Genomic DNA, 26,604 nt, shown 5'->3' on the forward strand with positions numbered 1-26,604 from the left:
AACCGACAACAGGGGCGGTTGATTTTTTAGCGTTCGCGGGGAATTCGTGAATTTTTACAGCGCCAAACGAGTCGATGATTATTTTCCTTGTCTCAATTAATTAATTAAAGAGAGAAGGTACAAGTGCTTGGATAATTCCGAGGTTATTATCGTCGGATGAATTATTGACGACGGATATCACCGCGATTTGATGGCATATGATAATGAGCAATTGATTTTTTTTTATTGAGGAAATTGCAGTTTTATGCAGATATTTGTTTAAATTATTTACCGGTAAGTGGAATTAATTGTGGAACTTGTTTCTTCTTCTCAATGATAATCGCGGATTAATAATCGTGGATTAGATTATTGGGGAAAATTCGGGGAATGGTTTCAAAAGATCTAGACAAATTTAATTTACAACCTCTCCGCAGGGACTAATTGCGAGGTACGAAAAAAGTGATAAAAAAAAAAGAAGTATTTCTCGGGTTTTGCGGGAAAATTAAGCAACAATTTTTCAGGAAAATTTCATTGTTTTTCGTATGTAGAGCAGACTCGACTAGCGAATGGTCTCGAGGCCGTTGTTGAATCCTACGAGTAATAATATTTCTGCGCAACTTTAGCGGAAGGATAATGACAAGGTGGGACAGAAATAGTCTTTTGTCCATCGTAAAAGGAATTTCAATTGTTGTTCCGTTTCGTCTGTTGTTTTTTATTCTTAGGCAAGATCCTGCGGGATTTTTCAGTGTTACCTCAGCGATAGTTAAAAAATTATTTTGCCGAAATGTCTTTTTGTGCTCGGGTCCGAGTTTTCACTTGCCCCCCGGATTTCCCATTTTTCTTTTTGACGTTTAGACGTTGCACGTACACCCGCGGAAATTATTTTGAAAATTATCTAGTTGTCGAAATCTGAGATAAAATGCTAGTGGCAATTTATTATTCAGGGGAGGAAATGCTCCGGTGGAGGTCATTTTAGCTGTTATGGGTATTTTAAAGAGAAAGAGTTGGAAATTTTCCGCAATGACGCGTTTATCAATCCCGATTACCTTGAACTTTTGCGGGCTACTTCATTTTTACCTAGTGCAAATAGAATTTAATTGATCGGTAAGCGCGCGGTTTTACGCAGTACAGCTTCCATTTTTTAAATCATTTTCATTTATCGTTTGTTTGAATGAATTATCCGAGCTGAATATCCACGGAAATTCGGAAATTTCTATCTTCAATTATCAGGAGATAATAAATTTGTTTAAACAGAAATTACGCAAATCGACTCCCGAAAAATATTCCTAAATCTCGAAGTCTCTCATTCACTCGTGGAGTACCAAATGTAAAATAACAAGAACAATTGTCTAATTATCTCACAGTTCCACCCACTGGGTGGAATAATCCCACGTTATTATCCTCCGAGGCCCCGAGAAAATCCCGACTCAAGCAAAACGAAAGTGAAAAGAAGAGAATCTCAAAAAAAACAATAACAATTCAAGTCCGGACTTTATCCCCCGATCAAATCCTAATTCAATCAATCCGATCCCGGGGAATACCTGATCGATCCGTTGAAAAACGATCCCTTGATCCACCTAAATCGCGTATTACGTATTTACGTAATAAAAAATTGTGACCAATAAAAATAAAACGAGTGAACCCCGGGAATTGCGAAATTCTCGATAGAATCCGATGGATTTGCCCCCAGGCGAATTTTATATCGAGCGACTATTTTGAGCCGAATTTTATTTCTATAGATCAGACTGACTGACAGGATTTAAAAAAAAAAAAAATTGAATAATAGAACACATTTTTTTTTTCTGGGATAAATTAAATAAAAATTGGGCCCTCGGGACTTGCAGTAATGAGTCCGATTTCCTACAAGTGATACCGGTTATCCAACGATTAGCTCTTTATCTTTTTTATCTCGTTGGATTACGTAAACTGACATTTTCAGGAGTTGCATATTCTTTTCGTGCTCTAGGGTAAAATGCTATTGGCAATTGGTACACTGAAATGTCCACGAGGTGAATTAAAATTCTGTCACTAGGTTTGACCGGTGGTAAACGGGTTTTCAATTAGGTAAAGTGTGAGGAGAACGTGACCGTGTCGTCATTAACGATTTCATTAAAATTATTATTTACAGAAATATTTGGGGAAATCCCTGAAATTATTTCTTCAACTTGAGCGATGGGTCAGAGTTTTCGGTAAATATCTCGGAGCTGACGGGAGATAGAGGTATTTTCATGATTACCTTTTTTGTAGCTCTCGATTTCCTTTTCGAAAATGGTCATTACGAGAATATCGATTTTTTTACTCAATTCCGAGATACTCACGGAAAACTGTTCTCGAGAAAAACCACTAGTCGAATTAATTGAACTCATTGAACTTGACTGATTTATTTATTTAAATTATTTCTTAATTAGTCGATTTTTCAAGATAACATCACCAAAATTTTCCAATTCTCGGGGATTTCCCAATGATAATAAATAAATAATAATAAATAAATAGATCACTCACCCACTCTGGAGACGACCGCCAGAACGACCAGCAAACCGCTGACAATCAGCATCTCGTGTTATCACTCACAAAAAAGCACAGATAAAAAATCACCCCCCAAAATAAAACCAAAACTAATTCTCCCCCTATAAAATCAGCAACCGGTGCAACGTCACTCCCCGCAGGCATAAAAAAGAAAAATAAAACGCGTGCCGCAAACAGGTGAAACTCCGTGTGCGTTTCTCCAAAACTTATTACCGATTTTCCGAGCTCTCGGCCACTGAATCCTTCACTGATCTCCAACCGACTGACAATTGAACAATTGAAAAATAAAAATAAAAAATGACTTTTTCCACTCACTCACCCGCGGCGAGGAGGAGATCGAGGATCGGATGGGGTGAATTGAGGTGGATGGGGTGGATGAGGTGGTCAGGGTTGATGGGGTGGATTTATCGGTGAATAATCGTTGATAATTTTGGTGAACGATGTGGTACGGAACCGAGTCAGTACCTCGAGTGGGCCATTGAGGTATTGCTGGAGAAAAACATATGCTTCGGTGACGACGAGAGAAAGGGGACTGGGATAAGTTCTCGAGGCGTGCTCAATACCTCCTCCCCCTGGTCCTGGCATAGGAGTCACCTTTCTATCGTTAAGCTGGTGTAACAAAGAAGGGAGTGTTGGAAGAGATGGAATACCTGGTGCCAGGAGGGGAGCATTCAAGCTCTGCCACCACCAGATTCCATCTGACATCCAATCTCCCCCCCTGAGAAAATCTTTTTTTCTACACTTTTCCTTTTCCTCACCACATCGATTTTCCACGGGTTTTCATCATTATTCCATTCGATCTATCGATTTACTTATCAATTATTACGTATCGATTATTTCAATTATTTCTTTTGCTTCCACACATCATCAGATTGAATTCTATTTTATATTCATTATTGTTTTCATTATTATTCATTGCAAATGTAAATTATTTTTCTGGTAATTCATTGAATTTTATAAATATTTATCATTTTTTCGGGAATTTTTGGTAATTCGCGATTTTTTTAATTTCTTTCAAGATTTTAGAATTCTGTGGGGGAGGCAGGGGCGAGGGGAGGGGGGAGGGGTGAGAGGGAGAGGAAGGGGGAGTGATTGCGTTGCACATATTCATGTACTCGATCGCGTACTTGAAATCAATTTACATCAGTTTCAATTTTTCCACTTTTCCTTTTACTGGCACTTCACTTGTTCACTCACTCGGCCTTCACTCAAAAAAAAAAATTCACTGTAAATTGCACGGGACACTTTCAACAACTCCAAAGTGATAATGATAATGATAATTCATTGATGAATGTCTTGAGTAGTCCTGGAATAATTTTCAAGATTGATGTAGCATTTATAATGGTAAAATTACGGAGAACTGTAAATTTCTGGTAAGTATGGAATTTTAATGCCGAATTTAATTGACGGAGGAAAATTAAAAACAAAAATAAATAGCGTATCACAGATGCCTCGAATGTATTAACAAATCGCCGATTGTTTATTTCACGTGGACCTCGAGGCGATTTTAAATCGAGTCCTGGATTATCGTTTCAACTCGACTGTCAAGGCAAAATAAATTTTTTCCTCTCAACAGCAAAACCTCGAACGTCATTTTGAAAATCCAATTATCCTCATTAAATAATCGTTAGCTCTTGCGCAATTTAGCAGCTTCACACCCTCGGAAACGTCCCATTAATAATCCATAAAATGTTTCCAGCTGATCGAGAATTAATCAATAATTTTACGAGCGTTGTTTTCCCACCGGTGAAAAAATTAAAAAACGCAAAACAAATTAACCCTGAGTACTCATTGCAGTTGAATCGTGTTAGAATGAAAAGGGCGCGGCCGCACGAATGAAAATATCCGATAAAAAATCTAGCCAAATTTTTATATTCCCCTCCGCATTTTTTTGAAATTCTAAAAATTCTAAAAAATGTTGAAAATATCAGCGTTACGATTGCAATTAAATAATGTTTAATGATTTTATTTATATTTATTTTATAATCATCAATAACTATCAGCTCCTTTATCTCCTTTCACGATTATTTCTACCAACGAGCGAATAATCCGATGCGAAATACACGTGAGTACCTCCTCCAGTCAATTACGCAACGAGAAGAATAATTGAATAATTAATTCCACCAAATCTGGGCATAATTGGAATTCAAGATTTGCAGGGATGGGAGAATTTTTAGATTGTCTTGCCGCGGGTTCGGAGGTTTCTTTTGTGATGTCATCCCGTGGGAATTTATTATTCATTCTGTTAATTGTACCGAGTGATTAATTGCAATTATTCGGAGGGGGCAATTACCAACGCGTCTCCAATACTCTTGTGCTTCGAGAAATATCAAAATTCTAGCCATTTATTTATTTATTCACTGCTCCCTAACGTCTTAATTATTACGCATCAATGCCGCAATTAAATTATTAATAAAAATACTAATTACGTTAATTAAAAATATTTTAATTCGAATAAATAATTGGGTAATCAATGGATTTTTTATTTATTTAAGTTTGTACTCGAAAAATTGAGTTGTGGAAAGCCGGAAGATTTTTTTTTTATAAAATCCAATGGAGAGGAATAATTAAGTGTCATTAATTAGTAAAATAAATCAGCCCGTTCGCATAAATTCATAATTCACAACAATGTCAAGCCGTAAAACTCGAGAGTCCAGTATTTTCATTGTCCTCAAACAACCGGATGTCGGGCTAAATGAACATACGACGCAATTAAACTCGAGTCGAGCTTTTAAATGGTAAGTCCTGTTGCGGTGAAACAGGATAGATTAATTTCCCTGAACAACCGATTATGAATTTTTAAAATAATTATTCCAGACCGCCGAGGGGAAGATGATAATGTCAAGGGCCGTATCTGCAATTCCTTTTTATTCAATTACCCGTAAGACGAAAATGCCGACAGAAAATTGATTCTCATCTTTTTAAATTGTCGCAAATCAAATTGATGAGTGTTAAATATTTTTGGGGTGGGTACTTGGGAGATATAATTTTTTCTCTCGGTGTGAATGGAACGATTTTTCTCGGCTTCAAATAAATTCCAGACTCAGAATTGACTTCACATTTATGCAACTCTATTACAAACCCGAGCATTTAGCGTTTTGATATCCATCAGTTACCTAAGATTAACCTTTCTTTTTGCCTTGACGAACGCACACAAGTACCTGATACACATCGTCATGAGGGAATGGATTTTCAAGACTTACAATGAGGAAAAGGAATTGCTGGTTCGAATGATTGAATGAATTTTTTAATCCCTTTTCACATTATTATCTCAAGCCTTTCATCGCCGAGTCATAATTACCGATTCGTATTGTCTCCACGCCCAAGGGAATCCCCACTAATTTCTAATTAATAATTTTTTAAATAATTAACTGACCCACGAAATTTGGAGAAATAATTTTTCCGTCAGAACGGATATTCAATTTTATAAATTTTCTAACAGCAAGAAAGTCTTTTCACTCGGAATTTCAATTCTCATTTTTCGATAATGAATCGAGAACTTGAAAATAAAGGGGTCAATATTCACTAGTTCAAACGATTTCTATTCTTTCGCGCGTGACGCACCCGATTACCAATACCTCCATCACTTATTTATTCGGTTATGAGATAATTACTGCTTTCCATTTTCAATGGTAATAACGAGCAGTTAGCTCGGACACTAGTCAAGAAAAACGAGCCGTTGGTTTTTAGTACGTGATCGAGGCGAGAAGGTCCCCTTTTTTGCCGATCAAACAACAAAATAATTTACCTCGACCAAATCATTGCAAATTTATTATTTTCCAACGAATCCAAACGAATCTGCTAAATAATATCTGATAACGATTACGATGACGATTACGATGACGATAAAACGAAAATTAAATCGGCAGTAGAATTTTTTTGAGAAATTTTTTAAATAATCCGGCGAGGGATTGTTATCTGGAATGTTGACATTAATTCACAGACCAGTGGATAAACAGTTATTTAGCCATTTTGGAATTTCGCAAGTGTGCAAATAGCTGTCTCCATCGTGTCCTACCAGAAACCAAGCGTGGGACGATATAAACCCGGACTAAAGTACTCTACATTCACTCAAGTACAAACGTGTGCACTCGTTACGTGATTTTTCGTTACTTCCGTTTTTCACTGGTGGTCACGCGCCATTGGGACACGATTTTCAATGCCCACTGGATATCCCATCAATCATTTTATCAGATCAATTTACGGCGGTGAGAGACGGATATGCGAAGGAAAGTGAAATTATGTCAATAGATAAAAGACGAAACGTAACGACTTGAGTGCGATATTGGGTGTGGGTTTTGGGAGCTCGAGAAACTTTCCCGCGGTCTAATATTGTCAATGAATTATTCTAATTTGAATTGTTGATAATTCATTAAAAAAAGGGGATTTTTTTACAATAGCACGGGCCAAATCGATGATTTCATGTCGTAAGAGAAAATCCCTTCGAAAAAGTCCTTCGACGCTTCCGCCAAACTCGCTAATTACCGGGGCCATTTCTCAGAATAAAAAATGAAATTATTCTAATTATCAAATCAGAGATGATATCATCGGTGGAGATAAAACGTAACGCGTCGGCAGGATAATTATTTTGATTATAGAAGGGCCAGCAGGTGCTTGTTTTTGTGACTGATGAGATTTCCCGTGAAAACATCATCAAACATTTCCTCAACCCGTTAATTACCGATTGTGTGATCACCCCGAGGGGATCCCCTTCGTAATTTATATATTATTACACTACTCGGATTACAGAGATAATTCTAGAGTGAAATCGTTTGAATCAAAAGTTATCTCTGAGAAGAATTGAATGTAAAGTACTGATTCGATTCTTATCACACCTCTCGCTTTTCCATTTGTGCGTTGATGCATCGCGATAAAATGCCAGTTTCCCGGGAAAAGCGATCATAATTGATCGGAGTGGACGTATTACGCACTGCAGGTTGATAATGAAAGGGTATTTGCGACATGTGTAAAACGTTTTGATACGAGTTGGCACGTAAATGCGAAATCGAGACCTTCGAGGCGTCCTGGATCCGTGGCTACGCCCTCAATCAATTCCACGTCTTTTACATCAATTGCCACTATTAACCAACACTATTCTTCCCTTTTTCGCATTGCGATATGTGTGGGCAATTGTGCACCGAAGGCCAACGATTTTTGCGCAATTACAGACGATATTGCTAATTATCGGGGATTCTTACTATATCGGAGAGGTAAACTGTATCGAATCCATTTTGAGGAATATCTCGCAATCCAACGGAAATAGCGAAATTTTGGTAATAACCTTTTTTGGAGAATGGATTTTGAGGTAGAAAAAGGGAATCTATAAAAATTTCTGTATCTCTCTTAGATTAGGGGGTATTCTCGAAAATCTTGAACCCTCTTCACTACGGAATTCCATGCGATGAACTTTATATTCAAGTGACAGTAGAGGAATTAATTAAATATAATAAAAGTGGGAATGACTGATATTTTTAATTCTTTTCAAATATGAAAGTCAATCGATGATTGAGTGGAATAATTTTTTTTCTTTAAGAGAACACTTCCGTCTATTATTTAATGCTGAGTTGTAAGTATTAAAAAATGCCTGAAGTATTTAATATCGACTTGATTATTGGACTCTGCTCTACATTCAAACAACCTTGATTGCTCCCAATCATTCAAACTTTTACATCCGTTACCCCGTAAAAAAACTGACAACTGTCAACAATTCCAATGAGGCGTGATTTAATGAATTTTTCTCAGCATGCGCCAGAATTTCTCAAAACGCAATTTCATCGCATGGACTTTCTCCCCAGTCTATCCTTGAATTAAACGATAACTACTCACCAATCACTAACGGTCTGGATCAGGACATGAGGACGGGAAAATAATAGAGGAGATCAGGATAACAGGAGCGCACCAATCCACCATCTGTTAAATAATGATTTATTTATTAATATCTGTGAAACGATTTATGTACATTGAATCCAGACGATTAATTCATCCTTTCCGAGTTTTTTATTTTTCGTTCATTTTTCTCCACTCGTACAAAAGATACGAAAAATCAGCCCAAAAAAAAATGAATGAAAAATTAAACTTTAAAAAACCTAAACGATTCGAAAAAAAAAATCGAGCAAAAACAATAATAAATTCACGATACCTCGTAAAAATGGATCAAAAATAAATTTCTCTTTGTAAAAAAAAACGTGATGGGGAGAATATTAATTATTGACTAATTCAATCTGTCGATATTTTTTGCGCATGTTACTGACGGGGTCTTTGAACAGCACAGGATCCAGTCTCATGTTTGAACGAAGGAGAGGCATGTAACCAAAAACAGCAACAAATGTATTCATGCAGGTTTGACGCTGAATAAAGTGGTCCGGATCGTTCCACGATGATCTGAAATAATATTGAAACACCAACCTCATTAAACATTTTTCCATTTTCATTCAATTTTTCCGCATTCATTTTCATAGGGAATAAATCCGTAAAATATTTTCTACACCATCTGATTTGAAACAGAAATGTCAAGGAACGTTCTTGTATAGAATTAATTCCCCATGTAAATAATGAGGCACGTAAAGACAAGAATGTCACATTTGACTTATGCCTATCGACGTCGGAATGAGGCCTCAACCTTTCATTTTCATTGCATCCGAAGGCCTCCTGATCACGAGATCAAAAATAGCGAAAAATTCCAAGAGAATTTCGACGTTATCGAATTGAAATTCAGTAAAATCTGCATTAACTAATGCAAAAAATTATATGAACCAACAAAAATGCTTTGACGACTAGAAATAAAAAATAGATAATAACTGAAAAATCGAGACACAGCTGTTGATTAATTTTACCTTATTCCAGCTGCCGTAGTATCTTTGTACAATTTTCTCTGGGTGACCTTGATGGGAGGTCGTCGTGTCACGTGGCTGACCAAGAAGTTCATGAGTATATCCTCACAGTTCTGGGATTGTTCTACTGTCTTGTGGAGTGTTGAGCTGAGTAATTCTGTGTAAAGAGTATTGTAGTAACGGTGATAGAATGCCGCACCTGTCAGAACTATACTGTAATCATTTGTCCATTTGCTCGTGTAGCCCCACGATCGCTGAAATTATTCAAATTGACATCTGAAGACTTGCAAAATCGTACTTCAACTCATTGGCATCAGCCAGATGCTGTTCTAGTAACGACACGATAAATTAAAATAATTGAATTTTTATCGCCCAGTATTTAGACAATATCTCATAATTGGAGGAGCATATCAATTTTTTTGTATAAACATTTTTTGTAGAAAAAAATGAGATTTACAAGAAAGGTATGCATGAAAATATCCTTATCTCCCTTCAATTTCGAGTTATCGGCTTAAAACTGACTCAGAAAAAAATACAAATCACTGAAATTATGAATTTCTCTGTTATTTCACCTTGGAGTCATCCCAATAATGCGATCTCGCCGGATAGCCGACAATCCGATCAGGAAACGACTGCCACACGACGAAAGCAAAGTCTATTTCATCAGTATTCAAGGTGGCGTCCTCATCCAGTGATAATATGGCACTAGTCTTGATCTGGGGATGAGGATGAAACCTCTGGGAGATGCCATTGGCAGCAATAACATGAATTGTCGCTTTAATCCCCTGCCAACGAGGTCTCCTCGGTACAGGAATGTCAGAATTCCACAGTAAAATAATCTGAAATCGAATAGCAAATCCAAATGTCAAGTGCTCCAAAAACAAACTAAAAATCCTTTCCCCATCTCTCAGGAATTTCCAAATTTATTTGAACATAAGTATTTATAGAATACTCGGAAAACTTGCAGCCGTACCTTATCTAAATATTTACTTTTCGCGACGCTTCGTAATAGACGATAAAGAACAGCTGTTGACCCCAACTGTGAATAGATAATAGCTGTAAACTGATTGCCTGGCTCATGATTTGAGAAGGGCAGCTCCTGCTGGCTATCAGCGAATTGTGGTAAAATGGCTAATGCACCAGGATATGTATTCCACGTCAATTTCTCACGAGTTCCCTCCCATGGTAACCTCTCCCTCACGTTCTGCAAAACAAACAATAATTATCGATTAAACCATTACAACTTCACCAGCAACGAAATAAAGAGTCGATACCAATTATTACCCCCAATTAACTAATGAATTAATAATTAATAATCATAATGAAATAAATTCTCACCTCAAAAACAGTAAAGATGATTTTCTCAATAGACGAAAAATATCTCTCCCACAAAAATTGCGTCTGCTGTCTCAATCGAAGTATTTGACTATTCGATACTGATCTGACAATATCAGGTATCTGTAAAAATATAATAAATAATAAATTATGATTGTTCCCTTGAGTACGGAGAAGAGTGAAATTTTATTTTGTACTAACTTGTAACAGCAGCCTCTCATCAGCAAAAATAACCGCCTGAGTCCAGTCAATTCTCTCATGAAATGGCAATGCCCATCCGTTACTTAGAATCACAGGAATGCATCCAGCCCTGAGTGCCTCAAGAAATCTAAAGCTGCCGAGTCTACGACCCCTGGGCACCAGGCAAAACGTCGAATTAAGCAGAAGTACCTCATAATCGTACCTAGAAAGCCAGACAATATAGCATATAAATTTTCGAGATAAAAAAATAAAAGCCGAGATAGATTCTAGAATTCTTACGTATCATATTCCTGATTATCCTGCTGGCAGTGTTCATCCTGGAGCTCTCGCCAGCTCTTTCCATGCCTGCACGTTGTGACGAAAACTAGGTCCTTGCCATTATGAAGATGATAAAGAGCATTTCTTGTTTCCGATCCAATACCATGAACGTATCTCTTCCCTTTGAAAGCAGCTACGTATTTTTTAACACTTGGATAATTATTTTCAATGGCTTGTCCAGGCTCACCACCTCTCTCCATGTGTTGTTTGGAGAATAGTGGTATCGATACATCGAATTCAGGTCTCAAACGTGAGGTAGACATGCTTGCTTTAGCGAGCATAGCATAACCGATATTAAAGGCTAATGAGTCTTCGGAATAGTCTGGCCATGTGCCTGAGTAAAGATTGAAGATCAAATGATTTCTCCCATCATTCCAGTGGGCCAATCTCATCAATTTTGTCGGCAAATTACGTACAAATTCAATGGACAGTGGATCACGATCCAGTGTATCAAGGGACAAAACAAATAAACATGCTTTTGATGGATCCGATGTGTAATAACGTGACTCTGTGATAACGTTCAATATTTTTTGGTATATTGGACTTATCGTGTCCTCCACCGGATAAACATACACTGTAAATCCATTTTTACATTTTGTATAATCAAAACACGTGTCCATGCGGCAATTCTTCACAGCATTGTACATCAGTGTGTTTATACCACTCGTACGTGTATCTTTGTCATAAAAATTTTCATTTATTGTCAAATACGATGGCATATTACTTATGTATAATTTTTTATCCTCTGTCCAGTTTGAACTTTTTAAGCGATAACCACCGAAGTAACAGTAGCCGAGAAATGCACACGTCACGAATAGCAACAGATATCGTTTTTTGGCTTGCATTTTCTTATCTTTAGTTTTTTTATTTTTCACGTCTTGCTATTTTCAGTTTTTTTTTTTCTCTTCCTTTCCTCTTTTATTCACGTTTAATTTATTATTTTTCCTTTAGACAGCCATTTTTTTCGGTTATTCCATCCACTCTTGGGATTATATTAATAGTATTATTTTTGCGGTATATTAAAAACATTTTAAGATTAAATATAAAATGGTACTCAGTCGTTGATATACGTTTTTACAGTTATTTAGCGTTTTATAGACTTTTGATATTTATTTTATGGCAATGTTTATGTTGTCTTGGATTTATGGCAATTCGCGGGAGAAACTAGATGAATTGTTCCATTGGAATATTGCTGAAATATGAAAAATAGCGGATAAATTAACTTTCTCGGGGATTAAAGCTGTGGCGAGATGGTAAACTGGAATGAGTGATTTTTTTCGAGGCCACTTTTTGGAAAATATCTCGGAATTCAGTGCAGATAACGATATCTTCATGAATACCTTTCTTGTAGCTCTCATCTTTTTCCACAAAAAATGTTTATACAATAAAATCGGTATGTTCCTTCAATTCCGAGATATCGGCTAAAAACGGGATCTCGATAAAAATGTACTTATCCTAGTTTACAATTTCGTTACTTAAATGTATTAGAATAAATTCGCAGTAAATTCAAGAATCATTTAATTTCACGATTTTGCAGAGGGGCTGATAAAAAAAGTGGATGAGACAGGGGTTTTATTGTTCTCAAGTGGATGAATGAAAAAGTGAAGATAAGAAATAAGACGAATTGTTTTGAAATAAATCGGTTGTCCCCTTTTGGTTTCAGTAAAGTGCTCCAGTAATTGAATGGAAGGAAGACCCATCGTCTTTTTCATGCATAAAAAATATTTTCTGAACCGTAGAATATTCGCCGGGAATTAATTCTGAATTTATCAAAGGAATTCATAAAGGTTTTGCATTTCAGATTGTTTCCAGTCGATGGAGCACGTATTATTCACGTCGAATAATGCATAAAGACTTCATAACCGATTTCAAACAACAGAAGTGCATGAATTAAGAATTGCCGAGGAAGGAAACATCAACGGATAAATAAAACATATTTTCTGAAAACAATTTCCACAGAAATTCTATTTGTCACAGAACGTGACGAATTCATAGAATCCGATTTAAAGAGTTCTTTCAGTCCAGTGCAATTCAAATTTATTATCGCACAACTTCAGTTTCTATTTCAGTTTCAATTGATCTCGAGTAAATTATTATCAATCATATCGTATTGAAATAGCCTCGATCGTTCTATCGAAACCAGTTTTCCACGAGTCAATCAATGAAAAATAAATGAAAAGGAAGATGGTATTTTAGAAAAAGAAAAACTTTTTTTTATAGAGAATCCCAGGTCTCTTTGTTATTGACAACAAATATTTATGACAGACAATTCTCAAATAATAAAAAATGAACCTTTACAAAACTGGGGAAATAAAAATTTATTATTCAATGACTTTCATCTATATTTCACTGCAGTTGAGCTCAAGAGAATTAAAATCAATCCCATCACATTGGAATAACCAGTTTTCCTCAAGTCAAACAGATAAAAATAGAGAAGAGCAGAGATAAATGGAAAACAAAAATAAGAAAAAGGGGGGAAAATGGAACGGTATTTTTTTAGATAAAATCCTCCTGACTCCATAGATCAGAAGATATTTTTAAAAAACTGAGAATTGGATGGACAAATTCCAGTCTACCCTCTGCGCTACGATTTCTTTCTCCCTGTCAATTCAAATAGAATATATTAAAATAGTGAACCAAAAACGAACCTTTGGAAAATCGGTGCAAACAGCCAAGCAAATACTCGCCGACGGCGACGAGCTCGACTCGTGTCTCCAGAATGCGACATGGAGCAAATCACAAATTCATTAACCCCCAATGGCACTGAACCCACACATCAATCCCTTCCCCGTGTCACTTACTCATCACTTATATTAATTGCACCATCACACATGTCGCACACGTAGCGAATTCCTGATTTATGCCAACAAAGGGAGTAAATGTGAAAAAATGTTGGATCAGCAGTTGACGCCAAATAAACCAATTCGATCATTTTCGTTTACACAACAAACACGATAAGTCGCACTGCACTAATTTATTCTCATGATTATGGAAAATCAAGAGTGACGTTTGTATTTCCTTGAGCACTCCGTGAACTTTTAGGTTAACTTCCGATAAAGAACGCAGAAGAATTCACCGGGGGTTCAGCTATTCCACCAGGCATCGTTCAATTGCCGGATTTTTCCTTGAGATGTTGAGTGATTGTGCGTGTGAGGATGATGACAATGTCATTGCTCGGTGGTGAGTGAATAATTGGGGGGTTAAACGACAATCTGAGGTACTGCACTGACACCTTCCGGTTGTGGAGATTAGAAAATAGCTGTTTGGGGTGAGGGACGGCTGATGATCATCACGTGATGGAGTTTTCATCGGTTGTGCGCATGGCGAGAGCTCTCTTTTACGCACACGGCGTCGCGCCACTCACTGACAAAATGGCAGGCGCTAGGGGGGGAGACGCCGCGCCGACGCGCACGCCACACGCGCGGGAACTTTCGGTTTACAAATCAAAATCGGCTCCCCACCCCCCATAGCTCACCCACAATATCCCACCGCCAAATATCTAGCAACCCTTTTGTTTTATCCTTTTCCGTTAAGGCCAGGGTGGAGGGATTTTTGCCCAACAGGAGGAAATTCCCCAGAAAAAACGCGTTTTACAGGGACATAAATGCCAGTCCCTGTAGACCCTCAAAAAATATCATCGTACGGTCACGAATCTGGCCGTATTTTCGCGCTACGACCCATAGGAAGCGAAAAAATCGAGTTTTTCTAAATCGAAAAAAAAATCGCTCAAATCGAATTTTCGATACATGAAATCGATGCGTCTCGACGAGATATAAACGAATATGACCTTATTTGGCATTTTCGAAGCAGTTGATTTTATTTTGGTATTGAAAATTTGAATTGAATTGAATAATTGTTTCTGGGGGTGTTATTATTATTGTTATAGTTGTGTGAATTTTATTTTATGAATTGATGATTTTAGGATTTTTCCAGCGTTGTAAAATTCAAGGACAAATTGCTCAGGTGCATTGATAATTCAATGAAAAAATTACCGTGATAAATTCCGTTTGAATAATGGAGTGAACTGACTCGACGAGGTGAATAATAAAATACAAATTGTTTGACAACACGTGCGTGATCGATGCAATCAGTAAACTGTAATCGTTGATTCGTGATCGAGATAAAATAACAATCGATCTATCCTGAACTTTCATTACTGAACAATAAAAATGTGAATCGCACAGTATTTCAATATGAATTCGCGAAATACGCACAGGAATTCACTGCAAAGTAGAAATACTAGATTTAAAAATCGGTCATTACCGATATTTCCTCCACGCAAGAGACACGGTTTAAAAAATAATTCGAGTAATTTATTGAGTGAAGTGTACGAAGAATTCTCGAGAGAATCTTCAATCCACGGGATAAAATACACGAGTCGAAGTAAATCAATTCCTGAACGGTACACATCAGAAAATAAAAATTACTCACTGGTATAAAAAAAGGAAATAAAATATTTCCTTCCCCCAAAAAATGTTGTGCCATCAGGCAATTTTTTTCAAATTGCAAAAATAGTTAATGAATGATTTTTTGTTATTTGGAACTTACTCCTCTGATTTTTAACGTTAGGATCCTCTGGGCGTTTCTTATCATCTTGTCAGTGATAGCAGCTGGAATTTTGGCGCAGAAATTTTATTACAGACATAAACAGGGAAATATGAGGACATTGGTGATATCAAATCAGTATCCCTCATGGAAAATTCCCCTCCCAGCTGTAACAATTTGTCAATCAACAGTAGCGAGTGCCGATAGACTCAATAAATACATGCGTGAATCCAAAAAATTGTGAGTTCAATAAGAAAATTTTTTATAAATCATCGTATCACTCACCGCTTCAACCCCAGGACTACAAATTTATCTATAAATATTTTATCTATAAATATTTCCGTGGAGTAATATATTTATATTATAATATATTAATAATATATTATAATATTTTCTCGTAATATTTTGACAGGTAATATAATTATTGAATAAAATTTCGATTAGCCAGGTTCGATCGATGGATTTCAGGAAGATGCCATCAGGACTGGACTTCAACCAGTTCTTGAATGATTTGCAATTCCTGAAAGAGCTGTACATTCCAACGAACCACTTCCAGAATGCAATCTCCCGGTTGAACAGGATCGTCTCCTACAACAACCTGAGTGTATCCGAATTCACATCGATAATGAGTCCCTCCTGCGACGACTACATCGTCCTGTGTCGGTCCCAGGGTGAGATTAAACCCTGCAGTCGTTATCTGAAAATTTCCATGACACCTTATGGAATCTGCTGCTCAGCCAATTACGACCCTTTGCCCACCGAGCAAAAGTAATTACCGTAATGATGATCCGATGGTCAGTGAAACAGAGTTATTTCCGACACGCACTGTGTCGAGGATCACGATATTTATATTTTTCTTCAATGGGTGAGAAGGTCACTGTTGACGCCATGCCTTGGAAAATATTGTATCAACAATTTTCTTTATTTTTAAATAGAAAACGCCATTCAAAGCTCAAAATAATCGAGTCATTAAATTAATTAGTATTTGAGAGTGAATTAATCATCCAATAAAAATAGATCTTTCAATCTTTGATGATTTTCCAATTCCAAAAATGATGAATTATAAATATATTTATAACTCTCAAGTTCACAAGTAATTGTAAATTAATTTTTGAGTTCCACTGGTATAATTAGGGATTATTTAATAGATCAGAGTACTACAGTTCAACTTACGGTGAGGTCTCGCTGTTATCAGTAATCCTGAGGAATTCCAGTCCCGAGGACAGAATCTCAGGATTATTCTACGGAGATGGTGCCCGAGTGCTTATCCACGACCGTCACACGTACCCAGGCCCATCGTCCCGTGAATTCATAGCCAGTCGAGGAAGTGAGGTGACAGCCTACATCGACGGTCATACCCTGACAGCCAGTCCCGAGGTCCTGAGCCTCTCCCAGAAGGAGCGGGACTGTCGCACCAGTGACCCAGGAAGCATCACCTACAGACTTGACAATTGTCTCGCCAACTGTCACGAGATGATGTCCAGGTCCCAGTGCCAGTGCGTACCTCTTTACGCCTCCGTCATCCTCGGGAGTGACACTATCTGCAATTTTACGCACGTTGCGTGTATGTCTGGGGTGAAATCGCGAATTGCTAGGACATCCTTCAGAGGATATCCCTGTCACTGCCTCCCAGACTGCGAGGGGACAAGCTACTCAGTTGCTACCACTGCTGTACCCATGAATGCCGTCCAATACAATCCATCGGAATTCTAGTAAATTCATTGCATTAGAAATTATGAAATTAATTTCTCTCAATTAATGAACAATTTCAATTCTTTTTAATTCAATACATTTATTTGTCGAGATATTTTTATTGTTTTCCAGTCGAATCGCCAGGAGATACCCCAATGTCACAGCCATTCACGTCACCTTTGCCAGGCAAACGGCGATGCTGCTGAGGCGAGACCTAGTCCTCTCCTGGATCAATCTAGTATGTGAGTACCGAGAGAAATAATTTATAATAAATTAATTGCCCCGAATAATCATTTTTATCTCATCGTCAGCCTCACTCGGAGGAGTTTTCAGTCTCTTCCTCGGGTGCAGCTTCATCTCAGTAATTGAAATCATTTATTTCTTCAGCTGCTACCTCTCGCAATTGATGAAGAGTCGAACAACAAATTTGCAACAATGATAAATAAATGAAATACAACAGTTATTAAATTTTCTTTGGATAGATATCCATAATTAACACGTAGGAAGAATAAATAAAATTCATTTCGAAAATTATAATTACAGAGAGAATGATTATTTATTCGTTTTCATGTCCTCGCATCCAATGTAAATAACATTTTCCATGTCCCTAGGGAATGTCTTCCGCCCGAAATTCCGTTGATGAATAAAAAATATCCTGAATTCTCCCGAGCCTGTGGACTTCCGGAATATTTACTCAAATTATTCGTGCTGTGTAAAATTAATTATGAATAATTACCTGGGGACGGTGATCGATTAAAATCACCCAATTTTTCCCACTCAATCCGATAATCTCGCATTTCGTCATGGACTGCCAGACAATACAGATTTCCTCCCGCCCTGGAGAACCCCTAGGACTCCGGAATTTAAAAATGTTCCCGACGGTATCGAAATCGAAATCGAAACCGCAGCTTTTTCAACATGCGAGTAATTTAATGAGCGAAGTGTACGATGAATTCGCTGAGGAATCCTCGATCCATGGAATCAGATACACGAGTGGGAAAAAATCGCCACGAGAACGGTAAATATTAATTAAATTTATCGAGAAAAAAAAATCTATCTCGAATTGTTGTTCGACTTCAGAGCAGTCTGGCTTCTCCTGGTGGTGCTATCAATGATATCAGCTGGAATGCTGGCTCAAAAATTTTATCACAGACACAAAGAGGCCACTATGAGGACTTTAATCGTCACTAATCATTACCCATCGCACAAAATTCCACTTCCCGCTGTGACGATATGCCATCCAACTATCGTCAGTACCCGCAAACTTGAGCAGTACGAGAAAGACGGAAAAAGAATGTAATAAATTTTTTTATAAAAAAATAGTAGAATCGAAGAAATAAATTTTGGGGAATTAATGGATTTCAGAGAGATGCCATTCGGGATGGAGTGGAATCAGTTCTTATCAGACTTGCAATTCACTCAAGAAATATATGTTCCAACGAATCACTTCCAGCACGCGATGTTTCGTCTCAATTCAGTCATGAGTTATAATAATCTCAGCATGGAGGGACTGCTCTCGATACTTAGTCCATCCTGCGACGAATACCTCGCCCACTGCCAGCTCCAGGGGGAATCGAAATCCTGTCATCACTACATAAAACCCTCGAAAACAATTTACGGTTTGTGCTGCTCCTTCAACTACGTCTACGCAGAAAGAGATACTCGGTAATTTCTTTCCCTTCTTCCACGTTATTAATTTAGCAGATAATCATTTTTTAATTTTCCTCCAGATTTCTCCTCTCGCAATATCTATAATTCTAATTCAATTAGAAATATTATTTGCGGTTATTAGAATAAAAATTGAAATGACCAAAAAATTTTTTTTTTATTAATGTTTAGATGGTCTCAAGGTGAAGACATCTACAGTAATTTTTTCGGTGACAATTTCATCTTTTCGGCGATCGTGAAAAATTTCGGCGACCTAGACCGAATAGCAGCGCTTACCTACGGCGATGGTACGAGAGTTCTGATTCATGACTCCCACTCGTATCCAGGCCAGTCATCCCGAGAGTTCATAGCCCGTCAGGGAAGTGAGACGATAGCATATGTTGACGGACGTATATTGACAGCGAGTCCAGAGGTTCTTAATTTACCCAGAGATGAACGGGATTGTCGTACCACCATGGCAGGGGGTAGTACCTACAGACTCGACAACTGCATCGCAATCTGTCACGAGAAGCTCTTGAAGGAGTACTGCGATTGCATACCCTATTACGCATCAGTTTTTAAAGATGATGATATCGCTTGCAATTTTACTCACATTTCATGTCTGTCCAAAGTGAAAGCTAGAGTGCTGCAGACACCATTCAGGAATGAACCCTGCAACTGCTACCCAGTCTGCGATGGCAACAGCTACCTAGTGGCCATCACTGCAGCACCTATGAATGCTGCGCAGCACAATCCATCCAGTTTTTAGTAATTGTTCATTATACACATAGAGTTATCAATAACAAATTTCAAATTCCATCGAATGCAAGAGCTGGATTTTTTTTTTCTTGCAGTAGAATAGCCGAGAATTACCCGAATTCCACAGCCATTCACATCACATTTCCGAGGCAAACTGCGACTTTGTTGAGACGGGATCTCGTACTCTCATGGATTAATTTAGTATGTAAGTACGATAAAGGATTATTTATGGATTCAACTAATTATTTTCTGTACAGCTTCACTAGGAGGAGTTTTCAGTCTTTTTCTTGGCTGCAGCTTTATCTCATTGTGCGAGATGATTTACTTCCTGATGTACTACGTCTACAGAGTGATAAAGGGCCGAGTAACAAATTCTTAGAGAACACAAACTTTATTTCATTATTTCCAAGTCTATGCACATGATACTCAACGAAAAACAAAAGAAATATTGAAAGTATTATATAAATAATTAAACAGAATTATAGTGGGAGTTGATTAGTCTATAATTATCAAACATCCTAGAATTCTAAAATATTTATTCATCCTCTCACGTTCAACGTGCACTTGTCTCTGTTGTAACTCTCGAATTAATGGATGTACCAGTTTATCGGTGGGAGGGGATCTATAAATTATTCCTCCTCACTACTGCCCTCACTGTCTGGCTCCCCAGGTGATTGCACCTCCTCCACGTCGTCCTCCTCCTCAGACTCACTCTTGACCTCGTCCTCTGATGCGCTTTTAATCGCCTCATTCTTCGCCTCACCCTCGTCCTTATCCACGCCATAAATTTTCAGTGATTCTGCCTTCTTCCTTCTCTTCTGCCTCCTCTTGTCCCTGTGAATCTCCAGCTGGATTCCCCTGCAGAGCGGCATTGGACGTTCCTTCTTCAAGTACGCAGCAGCTGTGTGGAGGTCACGAAATTTAATAATTCCAGTTCTTCCCTCGATGCTAGAACATGAAAAATTATAAAATGAAAATATCGACTCCGGGGATTTTCCCAAGTTTACAGAATTGCATTTCTATAAAAATTAAAAAAACCCTCACTGATTTTTGAGCCTCTGTTTATAGAGTATAGCAACATTCTTGGCTTCTGGAAATAACGCCTTGAGTTCCTTGACACTCGCGGCATTTGGAATATTATGAAGGAAGCAGCTGAAAACAGAAATATCAATACGATAAAATTTAACTCTGTGTTTACAAATATCCACAGGCATAAATCTTCAAAACAAACGATAAGGCTCACATTTTCGTGACTTTCTCCTCATCCTTGGGTTTATCAATCACAACAGATTTCACTTTTTTCAACTTCTTCCTCTTCTCAAGCTTGACGTCTAGCTCCTTGACCTTGGCGTGACTAAGAAATATGTGTTTGTTGTCGATGAGTTTCTTCTTCAGGGCTTTCATGTTCTTCAGCTTCTCCTCGACACTCGGGAAGATGATGTGGCAGTGTCTCCCCGATTGTCTGGGCAATTTTATTTCGACATCCCCGAAGATGAGGTCACGGATGTCGTCCATGTTTTTGATCTGATGGGGCAGACGAATGTAGAGGGTCCTCACACGTTCCTCCTCCATCTCCTGGGCAGTCCTGACCTTCATTGTTGCTAAAAAAAAACAAAAAATCATGAATTATGAAATCATGACAGAAATTCAGAATAGTGAGGAGACGAAAAAATTTTAAGACGAATGAAATTTCACACACTATTTAAGATCTGTCTATAACCTATCCCAATGCTTGATCGATTTTTTTTCAATATGGGAGTAAAAAATAAAAATAAAATAACAGGTGTACATACCAATTATTCAAGCAACACAATACACAAACCACTCCTCATGGGCCTTGGAGATTAATCCCCGAACTGACCCACCAAAAATCGATGAACCCACGTGTGTCTTTCTGTTTTTATTGAAAAAAAAATTTGAGCCCTGGACGGCGTCTTCTGGAACTCCCGGTTGTCGTCGATAATCTCGGAATTCCTCTAGCCGACGATCACCGACAAATGCCGGTATGACGCCATTACGTTGACCTTCATTGTCCTCAGAACGAAGTACTCCCTGTCAACGTTGGCATCTCACACCTTTTGCTCGTGAAATATCTTTCTACATTTCTCCAGCTCATCAACGAATCGATTTTCCAAGGTAAAGCACAAAAATTCCGCAACTCCTCCTCTGCAATTTCATTGCAAATCCAATCAAAGTCATTTGATAATCTCCAAGAAATTATCGTTATTCCGGTAATCACCGGTAATTATCTATCATTTCACATTCATTCGTGCCCCTCGTTTTTTTATTTCCTCTATTCTAATTTTTTTTTCGTGGTATTAGAATGTGATAATCGATATCAATGTAACCTTCAATGACTCGTTAACTCGAAACCTTGAATCTATTTCGCAGAACCGTATTTTTTACTACATCGTTTGGGAAAATAATCCCATAATGTTCATTTTCTTTTTTCTGTGGAAAAATTGAATTGTGACGTGTCCCGTGATAAATCGCTTTTCACGTGATAATGCGCACGCCCAAAATCCCACAAGTCTCAAGAAATAATTGTGAATAATTAGAGACTGGGGAAAAATAGAATAACGAATTGTCCGAATTTGGTAATTAAAAAATATCCAACAAATATCAATACAAATAATTATTTTCAATATTTTTAAATATAATATTATTGTGATTAAATTTACTTTACAGAAGTTCTTCTTCATGTACGTATGGATTGAAGAAGAAAACAAAAATAAATGCGAGAAATCTCAAAGAAATGCATTCGCAGGAATAATTATTTGCTGTAGTGAACAGATGTGGTTAAATATTTAAGATAAATCTGAATTGACACCCACGCGGTTAACCCATCCTAACCTTGAGATCCTTCAAATGATATTTAACTGGATAAACAGAGAATTCATAACAAAGTATTTTACGTCACAATCGCGCCACTCGTTTTTCCGGTATTTTTCTCTCCCTCCCACGTGTCCAGTTCCATTTGCGTTATCAGTAGTGTCTCATTACCGCATTTACTATTCATTACTCATTATTCACTATTCACTACTATTCCAGCACGTGTTCTCGTAATTCAGTCTAATAACCGTTTCACCAGCTAATTAACAGCATCAATAAATCGGCTAATTGAACTTTCAGATAACACTTCCACCCCGAAATCCATAGACGTCAAGTGAAATCTAGATGAATTAACCCCGAAAAATTAATTCCAGATAAATAATCGCAGAAGAATTCAATTAACTGGAATGAAAATAGGATGAAACAATTAGGGGATAAGTTTTATTGGGATTAATTGAATATGAAATTAATTATCGCAGCGTAACTGTGGAATACACGTCGTACCATGGACTTTTTTTTCCTCTGTAAACAATTCTCATTGAGATTGAGGTGATGAATACATGCTGTTAGTATATTTAGAGACACCAAAACCTCAGACTTGTGCTCCACCCAGTTGATACATCAGCGATTCGAATGATAAGACTGTTAAATCCCTCCAAAAGTAGAATATCTGGTCTAATCTTGTCACCACTCACAGCAAATAAAATCAATAGTTCAATAAAAATCACAAATTCTTGTAACGCGTCACTAATTCGTATTTTTTCCCCTTTATTCACGCAGCCCAAGAAAATGGTCTGGATTACAGTCGACGATAAGGTATAAGTCCGACGAAAGAAACAAGAATTTTATTTCCAAAGAATTTAACTCTTTCTACTCTCGTTGCTTAATCACAGTCTTTTACATATTTTTTTTCTTCAGCCCATTATGAGAATTACTACAATTGCTGTTGATTTCGCTATTTACTCCGCAATTCTTTGTTTTATTATTATGCATTTAGTTGAGCTTTTGTTTTGATTTGTGAGACTGATACCGTAGACAAGATGGTGAAAATATTTCTGATACTTTTATAGTTCTATTTTGGTTTCACCTAGCTGATACCTGGCGTTGGACTACCGGTCTATTTATATTTTTTTCATTTTCCCTCAACGCATACTTTTTTTCTTACGTAATTGCTTGCCCCTGGGGTGTTATTAATTGATCAATTGATTTATCTACGTGCATTGGACATCAGCAGTAGAAAATTTGACAAAGCGACATGATTTATTCGTGATATCAATCCCAAAATACTTGCAGATGGCAACAGAACAGGGTGCAAGAGCTCAAACCGAGCAAAGTCACCTGGACCACATGTGCGCCCTGGACATTGGCTCTCGTGCGGCTTTCTACCGTCTCTCAGGCATAATCTGCACCATTGGTCCAGCCTCTAGGTCCGTGGAGATGCTGGAGAAGATGATAGAGACCGGTATGAACATCGCGAGGATGAATTTTTCCCATGGATCTCACGAGTACCACGCGGAGACAATTGCCAATGTCCGACAGGCTCAGAAAAATCTCTCGGAGAGGAACAAGGTGAATGTCCCAGTGGCAATAGCCCTCGATACCAAGGGCCCGGAGATTCGTACTGGCCTCCTGGAAGGCGGTGGATCAGCTGAGGTTGAGCTCGTTAAGGGGCAGACCTTCAAACTCTCCACGGACAAGGCGTACTCGGAGAAGGGTAATGCAGACACTGTCTGGGTCGATTACGATAACATCTCGAAGGTGCTGAAGGTGGGGAATCGAGTCTTCGTGGATGATGGACTCATATCTCTCATCGTAACTGCAGTTGCCGCCAACCAGATCACAACATCTGTGGAGAATGGGGGAACACTGGGCTCCAGGAAGGGTGTGAATCTCCCAGGAGTTCCTGTTGATCTGCCAGCAGTCTCTGAGAAAGACAAGTCTGATCTTCAATTCGGTGTTGATCAGGAAGTGGATATGATTTTCGCGTCGTTCATCAGGAATGCAGCTGCCCTGTCTGAGATACGTGGAATTCTCGGGGAGAAGGGAAAGAATATAAAAATCATATCGAAGATTGAGAATCAACAGGGGATGACGAATCTCGATGAGATTATTGAGGCATCAGATGGAATTATGGTGGCACGTGGTGATCTTGGCATTGAAATTCCACCTGAGAAAGTGTTCCTTGCCCAGAAGTGCATGATATCCCGTTGCAATAAAGTTGGAAAGCCAGTTATCTGCGCCACTCAGATGCTGGAGTCCATGGTGAAGAAGCCAAGAGCCACCAGGGCTGAGTCATCTGACGTTGCCAATGCCATTCTCGATGGGGCTGACTGCGTTATGCTATCCGGAGAAACTGCCAAAGGGGATTATCCCCTCGAGTGTGTTCGCACAATGGCCAATATATGCAAGGAGGCTGAAGCTGCAATTTGGCACAGACAGCTCTTCAATGATCTCGAGAGCAAAGCTATTCCTCCAATCGATGCAACTCATGCAGTTGCCATTGCTGCTGTCGAGGCATCCTCTAAGTGCTGTGCAACAGCTATTGTTGTCATCACCACTTCAGGAAGATCTGCTCATCTCATATCCAAGTATAGGCCACGGTGTCCTATTATCGCTGTTACCCGGTTCCATCAGGTCGCCAGACAGGCACATCTCTATCGAGGAATTCTACCTCTTCATTATACCGGTGAGATGACGATATTTCTCGTGATGTTTACAGAGTGGTAATTATTATTGCTGTTTTACAGAGCCACCAGTTACTGATTGGCTGAAGGACGTCGACTTGCGTGTCCAGTATGGACTGAATTTTGGCAAAAATCGTGGATTCTTGAAGACCGGTGACACTGTCGTGGTGGTTACTGGATGGAAGCAGGGTTCTGGCTTCACAAATACCCTTCGCGTTGTGTACGTAGAGGATGATCTTGCTATTGATCAGTCTGTGTGTACTCTATCTAGTGAGGAAGACTCCTATGACGATCTCATATGAGATAAATCTGGAGGGACTTCAAAGAACTCGTAGAAATATTAATCTTCAAATTTCTCTAACACCTTGTGCATGTCTTATTCGTCTCTCTCGTCTATTAGTCCATTCTATTATAATAAAAATTGATTGTGTTGAATAGTTGAATGTCGAGGGAAATAAATTCTTTCGATATTTTTCTAGTATTTTTCTGCTTTGTTGATTAATCGAAATGGTTTTCTACTTTTGCATGCTTCTGTTGTTATTTAGATCTTGGAATAAAACTGGCTAGTTTTTAAATGATTAATTGGGGAAATGAGTGGAAATTTTGCTTGAAAATATTCTAGGACCGTCGACTAAGATCGATTAGGCTGGCTGGATCAATGTTGAGGACGTATTAGAAAGCTGAAGGAGTAATCCAGAGTCTACACAGTGAATACTCTACATTTAACATATTAAAGAGATCAAATTATAATATTACGTTCCAAGAGCCCATAGGCGCTTCAAGGATCTTTCAAACTGGTTTAACATTAGGTTCAGTATTATGTCACTGCTCTAGAGCTTACCAGTGATGATAAGAGAATATACATTCAGATCTGTAAATGATTGTTGGTGAGATTATCATTAAATAAATTATTGAATCACAGGAGAAAAGTGTTTGCGATTTTTTTTATTGATCATCCAGTGGATTTTCTCAGTGCGAGGAAAGAAATTCTGGAAAACACTCGTCATGGAAAAATATCCATTGCACCGATTTTAATCCGGGTTGCAGGGAGACATCGGGAGGATTAAGTCCGTAATAAAACTCTCGGGATTTTTGTTCTTTCTGCCGTATGTAACAAAAGAAATGACCGACTGTCACCTACACTTGACCAGGTCTAATCTCCCCCCAATAAAATTCGGGATAAAAGGGTTGTAGCATTGCAGAGGGATTGAAAGACATTTTTCTTTCCTCCGGAGGCATTTTACCCCCGTGTTTCT

At 38.1% G+C, this 26,604-nt stretch overlaps 6 protein-coding genes across 11 annotated transcripts in view; 3 read left to right on the top strand and 3 right to left on the bottom strand.

Moving 5' to 3' along the window:
* Cda5 (Chitin deacetylase-like 5) overlaps positions 1 to 3,403 on the bottom strand; it is a 37,973-nt gene extending 34,570 nt beyond the window's left edge. For 2 of the 4 annotated variants that reach the window (XM_011307318.1, XM_011307316.1), the window contains exon 1: positions 2,482 to 3,402. In XM_011307318.1, the coding sequence (XP_011305620.1) occupies positions 2,482 to 2,533 (52 nt within the window). In that variant the 5' untranslated portion in view covers positions 2,534 to 3,402. Of the gene's footprint in view, positions 1 to 2,481 lie in introns of all 4 variants that reach the window. The other 2 variants (XM_011307317.1, XM_011307319.1) reach the window with 2 other exon arrangements.
* A 5,288-nt stretch (positions 3,404 to 8,691) lies between these two features.
* On the bottom strand, positions 8,692 to 14,463 carry ttv (exostosin glycosyltransferase 1 ttv). The gene is made up of 8 exons (XM_011307320.1): positions 13,838 to 14,463; positions 11,151 to 12,381; positions 10,872 to 11,073; positions 10,674 to 10,793; positions 10,309 to 10,539; positions 9,908 to 10,174; positions 9,339 to 9,589; positions 8,692 to 8,886 (listed from the first exon to the last, which is right to left on the bottom strand). Exons 2-8 carry the CDS (start codon positions 12,032 to 12,034, stop codon positions 8,706 to 8,708), a joined length of 2,136 nt encoding a protein of 711 aa, XP_011305622.1. The 5' UTR covers positions 12,035 to 12,381; positions 13,838 to 14,463; the 3' UTR covers positions 8,692 to 8,705.
* A 912-nt stretch (positions 14,464 to 15,375) lies between these two features.
* Positions 15,376 to 18,111, top strand: LOC105268061 (sodium channel protein Nach-like). Of its 2 annotated transcripts, none has more exons than XM_011307322.1 (6): positions 15,376 to 15,591; positions 15,759 to 15,974; positions 16,203 to 16,502; positions 16,883 to 17,446; positions 17,559 to 17,668; positions 18,038 to 18,111. In XM_011307322.1, the coding sequence occupies exons 1-6, from the start codon at positions 15,383 to 15,385 to the stop codon at positions 18,064 to 18,066; spliced, it is 1,428 nt and encodes a 475-aa protein (XP_011305624.1). In that variant the 5' UTR covers positions 15,376 to 15,382; the 3' UTR covers positions 18,067 to 18,111. The 2 variants fall into 2 exon arrangements, with proteins under 2 accessions (XP_011305624.1, XP_011305623.1); XM_011307321.1 differs by lacking the exon at positions 18,038 to 18,111 and adding an exon at positions 17,738 to 17,925.
* Positions 18,112 to 18,184: 73 nt separating this feature from the next.
* LOC105268138 (sodium channel protein Nach-like) lies at positions 18,185 to 20,254 on the top strand. The gene is made up of 6 exons (XM_011307437.1): positions 18,185 to 18,444; positions 18,507 to 18,722; positions 18,792 to 19,091; positions 19,266 to 19,841; positions 19,928 to 20,037; positions 20,090 to 20,254. The coding sequence occupies exons 1-6, from the start codon at positions 18,230 to 18,232 to the stop codon at positions 20,209 to 20,211; spliced, it is 1,539 nt and encodes a 512-aa protein (XP_011305739.1). The 5' UTR covers positions 18,185 to 18,229; the 3' UTR covers positions 20,212 to 20,254.
* Positions 20,205 to 21,717, bottom strand: LOC105268063 (uncharacterized). The gene is made up of 4 exons (XM_011307326.1): positions 21,626 to 21,717; positions 21,076 to 21,433; positions 20,877 to 20,984; positions 20,205 to 20,780 (listed from the first exon to the last, which is right to left on the bottom strand). The coding sequence occupies exons 2-4, from the start codon at positions 21,426 to 21,428 to the stop codon at positions 20,462 to 20,464; spliced, it is 780 nt and encodes a 259-aa protein (XP_011305628.1). The 5' UTR covers positions 21,429 to 21,433; positions 21,626 to 21,717; the 3' UTR covers positions 20,205 to 20,461.
* A 160-nt stretch (positions 21,718 to 21,877) lies between these two features.
* On the top strand, positions 21,878 to 26,277 carry LOC105268062 (pyruvate kinase). Of its 2 annotated transcripts, XM_011307323.1 has the most exons (5): positions 21,880 to 21,968; positions 23,445 to 23,480; positions 23,958 to 25,350; positions 25,412 to 25,568; positions 25,971 to 26,277. In XM_011307323.1, exons 2-5 carry the CDS (start codon positions 23,454 to 23,456, stop codon positions 25,981 to 25,983), a joined length of 1,590 nt encoding a protein of 529 aa, XP_011305625.1. In that variant the 5' UTR covers positions 21,880 to 21,968; positions 23,445 to 23,453; the 3' UTR covers positions 25,984 to 26,277. The 2 variants fall into 2 exon arrangements, with proteins under 2 accessions (XP_011305626.1, XP_011305625.1); XM_011307324.1 differs by lacking the exon at positions 23,445 to 23,480 and having other exon boundaries at positions 21,878 to 21,968.
* Positions 26,278 to 26,604: the final 327 nt, after the last annotated feature.

The sequence above is a fragment of the Fopius arisanus genome, unplaced genomic scaffold (genome assembly GCF_000806365.1).
Source record: "Fopius arisanus strain USDA-PBARC FA_bdor unplaced genomic scaffold, ASM80636v1 scaffold00053, whole genome shotgun sequence".
NCBI lineage: Eukaryota > Metazoa > Arthropoda > Insecta > Hymenoptera > Braconidae > Fopius > Fopius arisanus.

Excerpts from the sequence above, each read along its gene's own strand:
- ttv (XM_011307320.1), bottom strand. The coding sequence starts at position 12,034 with ATGCAAGCCAAAAAACGATATCTGTTGCTATTCGTGACGTGTGCATTT. Across the intron at positions 11,074-11,150 it reads GATAATCAGGAATATGATAC|GTACGATTATGAGGTACTTC; the intron begins GTAAGAATTCTA and ends CTGGCTTTCTAG. Across the intron at positions 8,887-9,338 it reads ACTACGGCAGCTGGAATAAG|ATCATCGTGGAACGATCCGG; the intron begins GTAAAATTAATC and ends ATATTATTTCAG.
- LOC105268063 (XM_011307326.1), bottom strand. The coding sequence starts at position 21,428 with ATGAAGGTCAGGACTGCCCAGGAGATGGAGGAGGAACGTGTGAGGACC. Across the intron at positions 20,985-21,075 it reads GAGGAGAAAGTCACGAAAAT|CTGCTTCCTTCATAATATTC; the intron begins GTGAGCCTTATC and ends TTCTGTTTTCAG. Across the intron at positions 20,781-20,876 it reads AAACAGAGGCTCAAAAATCA|CATCGAGGGAAGAACTGGAA; the intron begins GTGAGGGTTTTT and ends TTCATGTTCTAG.
- LOC105268138 (XM_011307437.1), top strand. The coding sequence starts at position 18,230 with ATGGACTGCCAGACAATACAGATTTCCTCCCGCCCTGGAGAACCCCTA. Across the intron at positions 19,092-19,265 it reads TACGCAGAAAGAGATACTCG|ATGGTCTCAAGGTGAAGACA; the intron begins GTAATTTCTTTC and ends ATTAATGTTTAG. Across the intron at positions 19,842-19,927 it reads CACAATCCATCCAGTTTTTA|TAGAATAGCCGAGAATTACC; the intron begins GTAATTGTTCAT and ends TTTTTCTTGCAG.
- LOC105268062 (XM_011307323.1), top strand. The coding sequence starts at position 23,454 with ATGGTCTGGATTACAGTCGACGATAAG. Across the intron at positions 23,481-23,957 it reads GGATTACAGTCGACGATAAG|ATGGCAACAGAACAGGGTGC; the intron begins GTATAAGTCCGA and ends AAATACTTGCAG. Across the intron at positions 25,351-25,411 it reads TCTACCTCTTCATTATACCG|AGCCACCAGTTACTGATTGG; the intron begins GTGAGATGACGA and ends GCTGTTTTACAG.
- LOC105268061 (XM_011307321.1), top strand. The coding sequence starts at position 15,383 with ATGAATTCGCGAAATACGCACAGGAATTCACTGCAAAGTAGAAATACT. Across the intron at positions 15,975-16,202 it reads ATGCGTGAATCCAAAAAATT|GAAGATGCCATCAGGACTGG; the intron begins GTGAGTTCAATA and ends GATGGATTTCAG. Across the intron at positions 17,447-17,558 it reads TACAATCCATCGGAATTCTA|TCGAATCGCCAGGAGATACC; the intron begins GTAAATTCATTG and ends ATTGTTTTCCAG.